Raw genomic sequence first — 16,150 nt, forward strand, 5'->3', positions numbered from 1 at the left:
CAACACAGACCAATAATAATATAACAATTGAACTTTGCTTCCTGAAAAATGTTTTTTGATTTCTCTACTCTCTTTTATCTCCCTCCATTTTGTTGAAGGGATGATAGAGGGATCGAGGGGGGGTGTTGAGAGGATTAGAGGACGACAGGTGACCCAGGTTTAGCCCAGTTTCCCCCTCTCCCTCCTCTCCTCTCCCCAGGAGAGATGGCTATCTCCCCAAATATATCTCTCCCAGGCTAGACTACACGTCTGTTTAGACAGGAACGGTCGGTTGGGTTCTGGGATAAACAGACCCTTTCTGTAGACTATTCCTTATGTAGACTACTCTTTATGTAGACTACTCCTTATGTAGACTCCACCTTATGTAGACTACTCCTTATGTAGACTACTCCTTATGTAGACTACTCCTTATGTAGACTACTCTTTATGTAGACTACTCCTTATGTAGACTCCACCTTATGTAGACTACTCCTTATGTAGACTACTCCTTATGTAGACTACACCTTATGTAGACTACACCTTATGTAGACTACTCCTTATGTAGACTACTCCTTATGTAGACTACACCTTATGTAGACTACTCCTTATGTAGACTACTCCTTATGTAGACTACACCTTATGTAGACTACTCCTTATGTAGACTACTCCTTATGTAGACTACACCTTATGTAGACTACACCTTATGTAGACTACTCCTTATGTAGACTACTCCTTATGTAGACTACACCTTATGTAGACTACTCCTTATGTAGACCATTCCTTATGTAGACTACACCTTATGTAGACTATTCCTTATGTAGACTACACCTTATGTAGACTACACCTATTCCTTATGTAGACTACTCCTTATGTAGACCAGTCCTTATGTAGACTACTCCTTATGTAGACTATTCCTTATTTAGACTATTCATTATGTAGACTATTCATTATGCAGACTATTCATTATGCAGACTATTCATTATGCAGACTATTCATTATGCAGACTATTCATTATGTATACTCCTTATGTAGACTACCTCCTGCTAGCTTCACACTGAGCCAGATAGAGAATGTGTGTGTGTGTGTGTGTGTGTGTGTGTGTGTGTGTGTGTGTGTGTGTGTGTGTGTGTGTGTGTGTGTGTGTGTGTGTGTGTGTGTGTGATTGTATGTGTGTGTGTGTGTGATTGTATGTGTGTGTGTGAGTTATGTACCTCCTGCTAGCTACACACTGAGCCAGGTAGAGTTTATGTGTGTGTGTGTGTGTGATTGTGTGTATGTGTGTATGTGAGTTATGTACCTCCTGCTAGCTGCACACTGAGTCAGAGAATCAATCCTGCCTCGAGTCACTCAGGTCTGTGTTGAAGCTGTAGACAGCACCTCTCCTCTCTCTCTCTCTCTCTCTCTTTGTTCCCTCAGCTGCTCTCTACCACCCATTCCCTTTCCTTACCCATTCCTCTCTCTCCCTCAGCGACTCCGTGTGCTAGTTGCCAACAGGGCTGCCAAGCAAGTCAAAGCGACAACACGGTCAACAATTTTGAAAAGGCTTTGTTTTAGACAACAGTAATAGACATGTTGATATGAATGTGGTAGTCTGGGGTGTTTTATATATGTGTGTGTGTGTGTGTGTGTGTGTGTTGGCCAAGCTAGTGTGGGCTCTTAACCACACTGGAGCATATGGTGAAAGGCTAGCAGCTCCCAGTTACCATGGTGACGGTGTATGTTTGCTGTCGTTACAGAATGTGAAATGTCCTCCGCAAAGGCATCAGTAGACTGAGCTGCTAAACGTGTTAATTACCTCAGTAAATGACTCATAATAACCATTGAGATAGACTTATATTATCTAGCCTCACACATACAGTACTGTTTGGTTACAGGGTCTGTGAAAATATACGTTTTATGACTAGGTCTTTAGGTGGGTTTCAATGGAATGTGTTTTTAACCCTTAACCCCCCTTCAGATATACATAAAGAAAGGGGGTATGGTAAACAAGTGGTAGTTTTGTCTGAAAGGGTTTTTTCAGCTCCTAGGAGGAGCACCAAGAACAGTACCTGTCTCTGTGTTCACCACTGTACTGGTCATAAATTCACGATTTACATGATATAATGCATGCATTTTAGCAGATGTTTTTTTTTATCCAAAGCGACTTACAGTCATGAATGCATATATTTTTTTTAAGTACGGTTGGTCCCTTGAATCAAACCCACTATCCTTGTGTTGTTAAGCTTCATGCTCTACCAACTGAGTCATTCAGGACCACATCGTCAGATGGGTAACCTGCCAAGCAGGTTTGAGGAGTTGGTGAGGGAACTTCGGTCAACTCTGAGTTCAACTCGGCATAACCTGTCATAACCGGTCATATGAAAGTGTCTCACCTTTTAGCCGGGTACATTTCTATGGCAACGAATCGTTCAGAACGAACCTGCTCCGGGACAGACACACAGCTAACTCTACTTATCCTGAATGAAATGACTGAGTCGCGAGTTGAGGACCAATGAAATCAAATTCCCTCCATCTTGCAAAGATTGCGTCATCATTCCCTTCATTTGAGGAAGACGACTGATAAATACTTAAGAGTCTATTGACTCACCAGTGTGTCACGTCCTGGCCAGTATAAGGGTTAATTGGTATTGTAGTTTGGTCAGGACGTGGCAGAGGGTATTTGTTTTATGTGGTTAGGGGTGGTGTTTTTCTAAAAAGGGCATTTGATTTAAGTATTCCGGGGTTTTTGGGCACTGTTCCTTGTTTACGTATTTCTATGTTGATCTAGTTAGTTGTATGTCTATGTTTGGTTAATTGGGGTGGACTTCCAATTGAAGGCAGCTGTGTGGTGTTGCCTTTGATTGGAAGTCCTATATTAGTTGGGTGTGTTTGTCTGTTTAATTGTGGGAGATTGTTCCGTGTATAGCATCAAGCCTTACAGGACTGTTTATTGTCGGTGTGTTTCTTTTGTATACGTGTTTATTTTGGGTTTTCCTTCTTTCAATATAATAAAGAAGATGAGTTTACACATACCTGCGGCATTTTGGTCCTCCTTAACCGATGACAACCGTGACAGGATCTCCCACCAACTAAGGACCAAGCAGCAGAAGAAAAGGGATTTCGAGTTGGACTGGCGGGAGAGATGGACCTGGGAGGAAGTTCTGGACGGGGCTGGACCTTGGTACCAGGCTGGGGAGTACCGTCGCCCACGGGAGGAAATTGAGGCAGCCAAGGCAGAGAGGCGGAGGTACGAGGCCTTGGACGCGCTGAGGGAGAAGCACGAGAGGCACCCCCAATAATTTTTTTTGGGGGGGCACACGGGTAGTTTGGCTAGGCCTAGGAAGAGCCGGAAGCCAGCTACCCGTGGTTATATGGAGGAGTGTATGAGGTGGAGAGCGCCATGTTTCGCTGAGGAGCGCACTATCTCACCCATACGCACGCACAGTCCGGTGCGCGTTATTCCAGCCCCTCGCAGGTGCCGTGCTAGAGCGGGCATCCAGCCTGGTAGGAGGATGCCTGCGCAGCGCATCTGGTCGCCGGTACGCCTCCGAGGACCAGGCTACCCAACTCCCGCTCTACGCACGGCTACCATCAGGCCCCCGCACAGCCCAGTCCGCCCTGTACAAGCACCCCGCTCATGCAGGGCTACTAGTTCCATCCAGCCAGGACGGGTTGTGCAGGAGGTAAGATCAAGACCGCCTGTGCGCCTCCATAGCCCTGGGTTTCCAGCTCCTGTCTCTCGTGCGGACCCGGAAGTGCGTCAGCCCAGTCCGACTCGTCCTGTTCCCGCTCCCCGCACTAGCCTGGAGGTGCGTGTTCCCAATCTGGTACGTCCAGTACCAGCACCACGCACCAGGCTTCAAGTGTGTCATCCCAGTCCGACGTCGCCCGAACTGCCCATCAGTCAAGAGTCGCCCGAACTGCCCGTCAGTCAAGAGTCGCCCGAACTGCCCGTCAGTCAAGAGTCGCCGGAGCCGCCCGTCAGTGAGGAATCGCCAGAGCCGCCCGTCAGTGAAGAGTCGCCAGAGCCACCCACTAGTCAGGAGCTGCCAGAGTGGCCAGACTGCCCGGAGATGCCAGAGTGGCCAGACTGCCCGGAGATGCCAGAGTGGCCAGACTGCCCCGAGCGGCCAGACTGCCCCGAGCTGCCAGAGTGGCCCGACTGCCTGGAACGGCCAGAACCGGAGCCACCTCCAGATATAGGTCGGTTGGGGAGGGTGGGTGTAGCACAGTGCCGTCGTTGACGGCAGCCACCCTCCCTTCCCTCCCTTTAGTAGGGGGGAATTTTGTTTTGTTGTTTGGGGTTGTTTTTTTTTTAAGGTGCTTCCGGGGTTAGCACCTTTAAGGGGGGGTACTGTCACGTCCTGGCCAGTATAAGGGTTAATTGGTATTGTAGTTTGGTCAGGACGTGGCAGAGGGTATTTGTTTTATGTGGTTAGGGGTGGTGTTTTTCTAAAAAGGGCATTTGATTTAAGTATTCCGGGGTTTTTGGGCACTGTTCCTTGTTTACGTATTTCTATGTTGATCTAGTTAGTTGTATGTCTATGTTTGGTTAATTGGGGTGGACTTCCAATTGAACGCAGCTGTGTGGTGTTGCCTTTGATTGGAAGTCCTATATTAGTTGGGTGTGTTTGTCTGTTTAATTGTGGGAGATTGTTCCGTGTATAGCATCAAGCCTTACAGGACTGTTTATTGTCGGTGTGTTTCTTTTGTATACGTGTTTATTTTGGGTTTGCCTTCTTTCCATATAATAAAGAAGATGAGTTTACACATACCTGCTGCGTTTTGGTCCTCCATTACCAACGACAACCGTGACACAGTGCATCGATCTAAGTAACATAATAATAAAAAAAACTCATCAAAATCCGTCAGTTTAAACTAGAGATATCTGACGATGTCGGCCTTTCCGCATCTGCGGCGGAAGGTGGCCGAGCTACAGCGGTGTTTGTCAGACCATGAGACATCCCAAAAATCTGTCTTCTTACAAAATGTCTGCAGCGTCCAAATGGTTTTGCTCTACGACCCCCACAAGTGTCACGGAACTCGTCTGAAGGTAACCCATATAAACACATGGAAGTATGTGTCAGGCGCGTCGTAAAGGACAGACCAAGGCGCAGCGGGTACAGTGCTCATCTTCTTTCCTTTTAATGAGAAAACACCTTTACAAAAAATAACAAAAGCGACAACCGACAGCTCCGTCAGGTACTTACACAAAACGGAAAACAGAACATAGAAAATGAAAACTAGAACCAAAATCCCCTAGACCAAAAACCCAAAACACACAAAACAAACACCCCCTGCCACGCCCTGACCATACTACGACAAAAGACCCCTTTACTGGTCAGGATGTGACAGTATGGAGAAATATATAGACATTAAACATTCGTCTGAAGTTAACCCATACAATGAATGGCAGTATGGAGGTAGTTTTGTGCCAACAAAAATAAGGGGTTAAATATGTGTCCAAAAAAACATAAATATTCCTGAGATTTCTTATATCTCCTAGACATAGGACAGACACTTAATAACCTTATTCCTTATGATACCTTTGTTGACTGTCTTTTTTGTCATTTATGAACGTGTTATTCAATGAGCTTTAATAGTAGCCAAATTCAATATTTTATCAAAACAATTTAAATAATTTTTTTGATACCTAAAGGGGTACTAAAATTCTAAATTAAATAGCTAAATGATCGATGGTATAACCACACCAACGGCTTAGACTTTTAGAGGTTAAATGTTTTCTTAATCAAATGTAAAAAATAATATATGAAATTACACATTTAGTGATGACAGAATGCATTTTAAACTTCACACAATGTAACACTTTTGTATGACTGAATACTAAAACTATATCGATAGCAGTAGGAAAGATATTAGTAATAACATGGCAAAGACGGCATTAACAATAAGTCACGAAATGAAGACGTCATTTTGATTTCGGCACAAATTAAAATGTGCCACTGACTCGCCCATCCATTGATATTTTTGCATTATCTCAGTGACGAGTTCTGCATTCGACTAAACATGTGCGATACGCACGCACAGATTCAAGCCTGCTAGAGTTAACAGGAAGTGGATGAGCAACATCTACCCTTGTAGGACGAACATCTACCCTCGTAGTACGAACATCTACCCTCGTAGGACAAACATCTACCCTCGTAGTATGAACATCTACCCTCGTAGGATGAAAATCTATCCTCGTAGTACGGACGAAGCCTGAACTGGAATGTGAAGCTAACTGAAGCTGGCTAGCTTTAGAAAGCCCTGACTAGATCTAGCTTGCTTCGCAAATTGTTCAGTTCTGCCTCCAGGACAAGACTCGTGACAATAAGCGTCAACGTGTGATTGAGCGGCAGGCTCTACAGATGATCCCTCTGGGAGAGTCAGGGATCCCAAGAAGATTAGACTGTTACTGTACACCGGCCAGTAGCAAAACTGTGTGCTTATTTTCTTTGCTCCTGTCAGAGATGTGTCTCGTTCCTGACCTCTCCTCAAGTCCATCTCTGCAATGACCTGCCCCAGGGGCACTAAGGTTACTTATCCGTGGCGAGGGAAGGTATAATGATGATTAGCCTTCAGTGCCCCCCCCCCCCTTTCTCCATCTTTTCTGGCAAGTCTTGCGCCCTTGTTTTTAAGTCAGAATGAGTCGATTGAAGGCTCCACAGATGATCTTACTGGGACAGACAGGGACACACACAATGGGGATTATTTTATTTATTTATTTTATTTAACTAGGCAAGTCAGTTAAGAATAAATTCTTATTTACGATGACATCCTACCAGGGAACAAAGGGTTAATTGCCTTGTTCAGGGGTAGAGCGATTGATTTTTACCATGTCAGCTCGGGGATTCGATCTAGAAAACTTTCGGTTACTATGCTCTAACCACTAGGCTAACTGCCGTCCCTCCACTCTAACCACTAGGCTACCTGCCGCCCCTACACTCTAACCACTAGACTACCTGCCGTCCCTACACTCTAACCACTAGGCTACCTGCCGTCCCTACACTCTAACCACTAGGCTACCTACCGTCCCTACACTCTAACCACTAGGCTACCTGCCGTCCCTACACTCTAACCACTAGGCTACCTGCCGTCCCTACACTCTAACCACTAGGCTACCTGCCGCCCCTACACTCTAACCACTAGTCTACCTGCCCCCCTACACTCTAACCACTAGGCTACCTACCGTCCCTCCACTCTAACCACTAGGCTACCTGCCGTCTCTACACTCTAACCACTAGGCTACCTACCGTCCCTACACTCTAACCACTAGGCTACCTGCCGTCCCTACACTCTAACCACTAGGCTACCTGCCGTCCCTACACTCTAACCACTAGGCTACCTGCCGTCTCTACACTCTAACCACTAGGCTACCTGCCGTCCCTACACTCTAACCACTAGGCTACCTACCGTCACTATTAGAGTATACCACCATCCTGCTTAATATATGTTATATCACCTCTGGATTTATATGGTCCTCTGTATGTCAGTTTGTAGAGTGTGGCGTTTGCAGCGCATGGGTTGTGGGTTCAATTCCCAGAGCCACCCATAAGTAAAATGTATGCACAAGTGACTGTAATTGCCTTTGGATAAAAACATCTGGTAAATGGCATGGGAAGGGGGTCAAGGCATATATTAATGAAATAGTAGCAGGTTGGTGTTTATTGGGATGACTCATGAACTGGAGGCAGCAGGGTCCTTGTTAGCTGCCACAAAGTTATAAAAGCTCATTTTAACCTCACTGCTAACATTATGTCTAACCCTAAATTTAAAAAGTAGTTTTTTTATCTTCAGTAATGTTTACGATAAATTAACAATATTGACTTGGCAGCCGGGCCATCAGTGAAAATGGCTCTACTCTGCCTCCGGGACAAGATTAATCTCAATAAACGTGAACCTGAGAAAAAGTAGGGCAGTATTACGCTATTTTGGTTGGTCATGTACAGCAGAGGTGAGTAGTGTTTATCAAGCTTGTAAACATATTTCTCCAGTCCATTCAGCCCCCCCATTGATTATTCATCTCTCTGTCATATCTGCATTAGCTTCACATCTGCAATTTTTGTTACGAGATGTGGCCCTGACCTCTCCTCAAGTCCATCTCTGCAGTGACCTGCCCCAGGGGCACTAAGGTTATTGACCGTGGTGAAGGGAAGGTTTTACGAGGCTTTTACCCCGCCATTGACTGATGTCTATAATGATAGCAGGGTGAACATACAGGGGTCATACTATCCTCCCCCCACCTATCTTCTCCTCCCTGCTGTTGTCTGATTCATGTTCTCCTGTGTGTGTGTGTGTGTGTGTGTGTGTGTGTGTGTGTGTGTGTGTGTGTGTGTGTGTGTGTGTGTGTGTGTGTGTGTGTGTGTGTGTGGGGGGTATGGTGCCAAAGTACCAGTTCTGTATCAGTGTGTCAGTTCAGTTAGGGTGAAGTGTTTGTAGAGCAATGTCAAATCAAATCAAATTTTATTGGTCAAATAAAGTGTAGACTTTATTATGGAATGCTTACTTATGAGCCCTTATGACAAATTTTCAAAAACAAAAAAAAGGAAATAGTTACACAATAAATAACAGTAACAAGAACATTTACAAGGAGTACCAGGTAGTGGAGGTAATATGTACTGTAGGTAGGGGTACCAGGTAGTGGAGGTAATATGTACTGTAGGTAGGGGTATCAGGTAGTGGAGGTAATATGTACTGTAGGTAGGGGTACCAGGTAGTGGAGGTAATATGTACTGTAGGTAGGGGTACCAGGTAGTTGAGGTAATATGTACTGTAGGTAGGGGTACCAGGTAGTGGAGGTAATATGTACTGTAGGTAGGGGTACCAGGTAGTGGAGGTAATATGTACTGTAGGTAGGGGTACCAGGTAGTGGAGGTAATATGTACTGTAGGTAGGGGTATCAGGTAGTGGAGGTAATATGTACTGTAGGTAGGGGTACCAGGTAGTGGAGGTAATATGTACTGTAGGTAGGGGTACCAGGTAGTTGAGGTAATATGTACTGTAGGTAGGGGTACCAGGTAGTGGAGGTAATATGTACTGTAGGTAGGGGTATCAGGTAGTGGAGGTAATATGTACTGTAGGTAGGGGTACCAGGTAGTGGAGGTAATATGTACTGTAGGTAGGGGTACCAGGTAGTTGAGGTAATATGTACTGTAGGTAGGGGTATCAGGTAGTGGAGGTAATATGTACTGTAGGTAGGGGTACCAGGTAGTGGAGGTAATATGTACTGTAGGTAGGGGTACCAGGTAGTTGAGGTAATATGTACTGTAGGTAGGGGTATCAGGTAGTGGAGGTAATATGTACTGTAGGTAGGGGTACCAGGTAGTGGAGGTAATATGTACTGTAGGTAGGGGTACCAGGTAGTGGAGGTAATATGTACTGTAGGTAGGGGTACCAGGTAGTTGAGGTAATATGTACTGTAGGTAGGGGTATCAGGTAGTGGAGGTAATATGTACTGTAGGTAGGTGTACCAGGTAGTGGAGGTAATATGTACTGTAGGTAGGGGTACCAGGTAGTGGAGGTAATATGTACTGTAGGTAGGGGTACCAGGTAGTTGAGGTAATATGTACTGTAGGTAGGGGTATCAGGTAGTGGAGGTAATATGTACTGTAGGTAGGGGTACCAGGTAGTGGAGGTAATATGTACTGTAGGTAGGGGTACCAGGTAGTGGAGGTAATATGTACTGTAGGTAGGGGTACCAGGTAGTGGAGGTAATATGTACTGTAGGTAGGGGTACCAGGTAGTTGAGGTAATATGTACTGTAGGTAGGGGTAGTATCAGGTAGTCGAGGTAATATGTACTGTAGGTAGGGGTACCAGGTAGTGGAGGTAATATGTACTGTAGGTAGGGGTACCAGGTAGTGGAGGTAATATGTACTGTAGGTAGGGGTACCAGGTAGTGGAGGTAATATGTACTGTAGGTAGGGGTACCAGGTAGTTGAGGTAATATGTACTGTAGGTAGGGGTACCAGGTAGTGGAGGTAATATGTACTGTAGGTAGGGGTACCAGGTAGTGGAGGTAATATGTACTGTAGGTAGGGGTACCAGGTAGTGGAGGTAATATGTACTGTAGGTAGGGGTACCAGGTAGTGGAGGTAATATGTACTGTAGGTAGGGGTACCAGGTAGTTGAGGTAATATGTACTGTAGGTAGGTGTACCAGGTAGTGGAGGTAATATGTACTGTAGGTAGGGGTACCAGGTAGTGGAGGTAATATGTACTGTAGGTAGGAGTACCAGGTAGTGGAGGTAATATGTACTGTAGGTAGGGGTACCAGGTAGTGGAGGTAATATGTACTGTAGGTAGGGGTACCAGGTAGTCGAGGTAATATGTACTGTAGGTAGGGGTACCAGGTAGTGGAGGTAATATGTACTGTAGGTAGGGGTACCAGGTAGTGGAGGTAATATGTACTGTAGGTAGGGGTACCAGGTAGTGAAGGTAATATGTACTGTAGGTAGGGGTACCAGGTAGTGGAGGTAATATGTACTGTAGGTAGGGGTACCAGGTAGTGGAGGTAATATGTACTGTAGGTAGGGGTACCAGGTAGTGGAGGTAATATGTACTGTAGGTAGGGGTACCAGGTAGTTGAGGTAATATGTACTGTAGGTAGGGGTACCAGGTAGTGGAGGTAATATGTACTGTAGGTAGGGGTACCAGGTAGTGGAGGTAATATGTACTGTAGGTAGGGGTACCAGGTAGTGGAGGTAATATGTACTGTATGTAGGGGTACCAGGTAGTTGAGGTAATATGTACTGTAGGTAGGTGTACCAGGTAATGGAGGTAATATGTACTGTAGGTAGGGGTACCAGGTAGTGGAGGTAATATGTACTGTAGGTAGGGGTACCAGGTAGTGGAGGTAATATGTACTGTAGGTAGGGGTATCAGGTAGTAGAGGTAATATGTACTGTAGGTAGGGGTACCAGGTAGTGGAGGTAATATGTACTGTAGGTAGGTGTACCAGGTAGTGGAGGTAATATGTACTGTAGGTAGGGGTACCAGGTAGTGGAGGTAATATGTACTGTAGGTAGGGGTACCAGGTAGTGAAGGTAATATGTACTGTAGGTAGGGGTACCAGGTAGTGGAGGTAATATGTACTGTATGTAGGGGGTAAAGTGACTAGGTAATCAGGATGGATAATAAACAGAGTAGCAGCAGTGTATGTGAAAGAGTGTGAAAGTGTGTATGTGTGTGTGTGTGTTAGTGTGTGTGTGTGTGTGTGTGTGTGTGTGTGTGTGTGTGTGTGTGTGTGTGTGTGTGTGTGTGTGTGTGTGTGTGTGTGTGTGTGTGTGTGTGTGTGTGTGTGTGTGTGTGTGTGTGTGTAGTTAGTATATGTGAGTGTGTGGGTAGAGTCTAGTGAGTGTGTGGGTAGAGTCTAGTGAGTGTGTGGGTAGTGTCTAGTGAGTGTGCAAGAGAGTCTAGTGAGTGTGTGGGTAGAGTTAGTCAGTGTGTGGGTAGAGTCTAGTGAGTATGTGGGTAGAGTCTAGTGAGTGTGTGGGTAGAGTCTAGTGTGTGGGTAGAGTCTAGTGAGTGTGTGGGTAGAGTCTAATGAGTGTGTGGGTAGAGTCTAGTGTGTGGGTAGAGTCTAGTGAGTGTGTGGGTAGAGTCTAATGAGTGTGTGGGTAGAGTCTAGTGAGTGTGCAAGAGAGTCTAGTGAAATCAAAATACAACAACAACAATACATAATAAAGGGTGGGTCAATGTAAATAGTTCGGTTCACCCCCGGCGTCGGTCCTTACAGAATGCAGAAGCATCGGGGAGTGCTGATGTTCCGGTTGGTGGTGATGTCAGGGCCCGACACCGATTGAACCGGGGGTTCGTTGGGCTGTCACGCCCTAGCTGGCTCTAGAGGTTTCTTTCCCCGGTTTGCTCGGAAGGCGCCCATCCCACGTCAGGCCTCAGCTTGATCGTCAGGTTTTTACGCCCAGGCTGCTATGCCTCCGCCGGATCATCGGGCTCCCACTCCTTTGTCGGTTAATCTGGGTCCAGCGCCCGTGCCTGGGCCGGCCCGTCAGGCTCGCCCAGGTGGGATGCCGGGTGGCGCCCCTAGAGCGCGGGGTACTGTCACGCCTGCTCCCACTCTTCCCTCATGGCGCTCGAGGGCACCAGGCTCCCCAGCATTGCGCACTCCTGCCATCATCATTACGCAAAAAAAATACAGAAAAACGCATTTTAATGAGGGAAATTTTTTGCAGAGGGGTCAAATACTTATTTCCCTCATTAAAATGCAAATCATTTTCTAACATTTTTGACATGCGTTTTTCTGGATTTTTTTTTGTTATACTGTCTCTCACTGTTCAAATAAACCGACCATTAAAATTATAGACTGATAATTTCATTGTCAGTGGGCAAACGTACAAAATCTGCAGGGGATCAAAGAATTTTTTCCCTCACTGTATCTGGTAGGCTCTCGGCTGGGTTTCCCTTTGCAATCCATGATAGTTTGAATCCCCTCCCACATCTCACGAGCACCATAGCAGGTGGAGTAAATTCGATCTTAGTCCTGTATTGACGCTTTGCCTGTTTGATGGTTCGTCAGAGGACATAGCGTGATTTCTCATAAGAGTCCAGATTAGTGTGTGTGTGTGTGTGTGTGTGTGTGTGTGTGTGTGTGTGTGTGTGTGTGTGTGTGTGTGTGTGTGTGTGTGTGTGTGTGTGTGTGTGTGTGTGTTCTCTGCACCGCTTGGACAACGGCAAAGCTTCAAGTCATCGATTCTCATTAAAATCGGTGCAGAAAAAGAGGGAGAGGGAGTGAGAGAGAGAGAGAGAGAGAGAGAGAGAGAGAGAGAGAGAGAGAGAGAGAGAGGAACATGCTTCATCACAGAAGCTTACGTTGACAGACTGTTTCCTCCATCCTCTAAAATAGCCTACGAGGAGAGAGACGTGTGCGCATGCGTGTCTCTCACACAGCCGCACACAGAGCTGCCAGCATCTTCAGTTCCAGCGTGTTCACATCCGGGTGGTTAGGGAAGAAAAGGAGGAGGGAGGGAGGGAGATAGAGAGGACCAGGGAGGGAAGGAGAGAAAGAGAGACTGCCTGAATATCTGCAGGTTAGTGTGAGACTCAGCAGCTAGAACGATCATTTAGGACTGGATAAGAGAGGAAGGGAAGAAGGATAATTTACAACTGGAGAAGAGAGGAAGGGAAGAAGGATAATTTACAACTGGAGAAGAGAGGAAGGGAAGAAGGATAATTTACAACTGGAGAAGAGAGGAAGGGAAGAAGGATAATTTACAACTGGAGAAGAGAGGAAGGGAAGAAGGATAATTTACAACTGGAGAAGAGAGGAAGGGAAGAAGGATAATTTACAACTGGAGAAGAGAGGAAGGGAAGAAGGATAATTTACAACTGGAGAAGAGAGGAAGGGAAGAAGGATAATTTACAACTGGAGAAGAGAGGAAGGGAGGAAGGGAAGAGGAGGGGATAAAGAAACAACAAAAGAGCAGAAGAGAGGGAAGGATACACAATATAAGAGGGATAGAGACAAGGATATATAGAAGGAGAACACACGAGAGAAGGATAGGAGAGCAGGAGAAGAGTGGAGCAGAGACTCGGTGTATAGAGAAACCAAAGGAAAGGCAGAGAGGAGAGGCAGAGAGGAGAGGCAGAGAGGAGAGGCAGAGAGGAGAGGCAGAGAAGAGAGGTAGAGAGGAGAGGCAGAGAGGAGAAGAGAAGAGAGGCAGAGAGGAGAAGTAGAGAGGAGAGGTAGAGAACAGAGGTAGAGAACAGAGGTAGAGGAAATCGACAGGAGAGCGTCAGTAGAGAGAGTCAGTTCAGAGGTAGAGGCAGAGGAGAGACAGGCATGGTCTGGGGGGCTCTGTCTCCTCTGCAGTGGGCTCGATGGGGCTGGGACACCCTATACAGAGACACCAGCCCTGGGGATAGGGACAACCCTACTAACCCTACTCTGGGGATGCTCCAGAGACTGTCCTGGGGGTCCCAACACCATGCCATGATCCTGGCCAGACAGAGGTGAGAGAGAGAGAGTGACTGGTAAGAGAGAGAGAGGGAGAGAGAGAGAGAAAGAGACTGGAGAGAGAGAGAGAGAGAGAGAGAGAGAGAAAGAGAGAGAGAAGCGTCTGGATGGAGGGAGCTGGTTGAGTGTGTGTGTGTAGCAGAATTCTGAGACATCCATCTATATACAGTATCTGATGTATGTATGTGGAAGCTGATGCAGTGTGTGTGTGTGGCAGAATATTTAGATGTATATGTGCCTATCAAGATTAATATGTAAATTCGGCATGTGGTTTACAGGATCAGCCAAAGTAGTACAGCACCCATGCAGCATATTAGTGTTAAGTGCCTTGCTCATCCACCTTTCAGTTACTGGCCTAACGCTCTAACCACTAGGCTACCTGCTGGTTACTGGCCCAACACTCTAACCACTAGGCTACCTGCTGGTTACTGGCCCAACACTCTAACCACTAGACTACCTGCTGGATACTGTCCCAACGCTCTAACCACTAGACTACCTGCTGGATACTGGCCCAACGCTCTAACCACTAGACTACCTGCTGGATACTGGCCCAACGCTCTAACCACTAGACTACCTGCTGGTTATTGGCCCAACACTCTAACCACTAGACTACCTGCTGGTTACTGGCCCAACACTAACCACTAGACTACCTGCTGGTTACTGGCCCAACGCTCTAACCACTAGACTACCTGCTGGTTACTGGCCCAACACTCTAACCACCAGACTACCTGCTGGATACTGGCCCAACGCTCTAACCACTAGACTACCTGCTGGTTACTGGCCCAACGCTCTAACCACTAGACTACCTGCTGGTTACTGGCCCAACGCTCTAACCACTAGACTACCTGCTGGTTACTGGCCCAACACTCTAACCACTAGCCTACCTGCTGGTTACTGGCCCAACGCTCTAACCACTAGACTACCTGCCGGTTACTGGCCCAACACTCTAACCACTAGGCTACCTGCTGGTTACTGGCCCAACGCTCTAACCACTAGACTACCTGCTGGTTACTGGCCCAACACTCTAACCACTAGACTACCTGCCTCTCTAGATAATGTAATATGTGTTATAACCTATGTTACCGTTGTTTTGCCACTCAGCATGTTGGTCTGTCTGTCTGTCTGTCTGTCTGTCTGTCTGTCTGTCTGTCTGTCTGTCTGTCTGTCTGTCTGTCTGTCTGTCTGTCTGTCTGTCTGTCTGTCTGTCTGTCTGTCTGTCTGTCTGTCTGTCTGTCTGTCTGTCTGTCTGCCTGCCTGTCTGCCTGTCTGCCTGTCGGCCTGTCTAACAAGATCTGTCAATCTTTTAGTAGCTATCATCTTGATATGTTGGTTCGTGTGTAAAAGGGAGGGGGAGCGTCTCAGGCGAGCCATTTTCTGTCTCCTGGCTGCAGATTCAGCGCTTTCATTTTCAGACCTAATAATCCAGCAGGGCCAATCAGACATAAAGGAAAACATACATGCTGACTGGGGTCTTTGTTGGACTAAATATGGGAGCGTGATGAACAGGGACGATATTGGAACCATAAAGTAGAACCGTCACAGCGTTGACACATTAGCTCATTAGTTTCAGACTGGTGATATTTTCTCTTAATGGGAAACAGTATGTATATCTGCACAGATGGTTGTACAGTATGTTAGGAAAATGACTTGATGATCAACATATTTCTTTGTTTGTTTTCGTTAGACCAATATCTGTCTGCCAATCCATCCTACACGGGCTCAATAACAGCTGAGCCACGTTCCAATATCCATTGTTGTCACGCATTTCTTTATGCTAATGTGGATTAAGAAGAGAGCGATTGTTATTGCTCACAAACCGCATCGTCCGTTATTTCCAGAAAATGTACAGCGTTGAAGTTTATCGCTTACTAATCAACCTGTTCTCTCATGTTTCTCTCTCTTCACATCTTTGTCCCTATGAGGTCCACAGTGATACTGTGGTTTATAATGAGGCTCTGTCTCTCTCTCTCTGTCCTACAGGAGCTCAGACTCTGACGGAGCGTTCGAGACACCGGAGTCGACCACCCCTGTCAAGTCCCCCACTGGAGAGACAGACCATCATACCCAGCTGCTGACCTCGGAAGACACCGGTGAGAGAGAGAGAGAGAGACACAGACACACACATAGAAAGAGAGAGAGGAAGGAGAGAGAGGAAGGAGAGAGAGGAAGGAGAGAGAGGAAGGAGAGAGAGAGAGAGAGAGAGAGAGAGAGAGAGAGAGAGA

General features: G+C 46.4%; 1 protein-coding gene across 10 annotated transcripts in view; it reads left to right on the top strand.

Annotated features, from left to right (window-relative positions):
• LOC106578818 (transforming acidic coiled-coil-containing protein 2) overlaps positions 1–16,150 on the top strand; it is a 76,864-nt gene that overhangs the window by 10,702 nt on the left and 50,012 nt on the right. For 3 of the 10 annotated variants that reach the window (XM_045702303.1, XM_045702305.1, XM_045702306.1), the window contains exons 1-2: positions 13,641–13,924; positions 15,909–16,018. In XM_045702303.1, coding sequence (XP_045558259.1) covers positions 13,755–13,924; positions 15,909–16,018 — 280 coding nt within the window. In that variant the 5' untranslated portion in view covers positions 13,641–13,754. Of the gene's footprint in view, positions 1–13,638; positions 13,925–15,908; positions 16,019–16,150 lie in introns of those variants that run through there. The other 7 variants (XM_045702304.1, XM_045702308.1, XM_045702311.1 and 4 more) reach the window with 4 other exon arrangements.

This window comes from Salmo salar, chromosome ssa19 (assembly GCF_905237065.1).
Source record: "Salmo salar chromosome ssa19, Ssal_v3.1, whole genome shotgun sequence".
Classification (NCBI taxonomy): domain Eukaryota; kingdom Metazoa; phylum Chordata; class Actinopteri; order Salmoniformes; family Salmonidae; genus Salmo; species Salmo salar.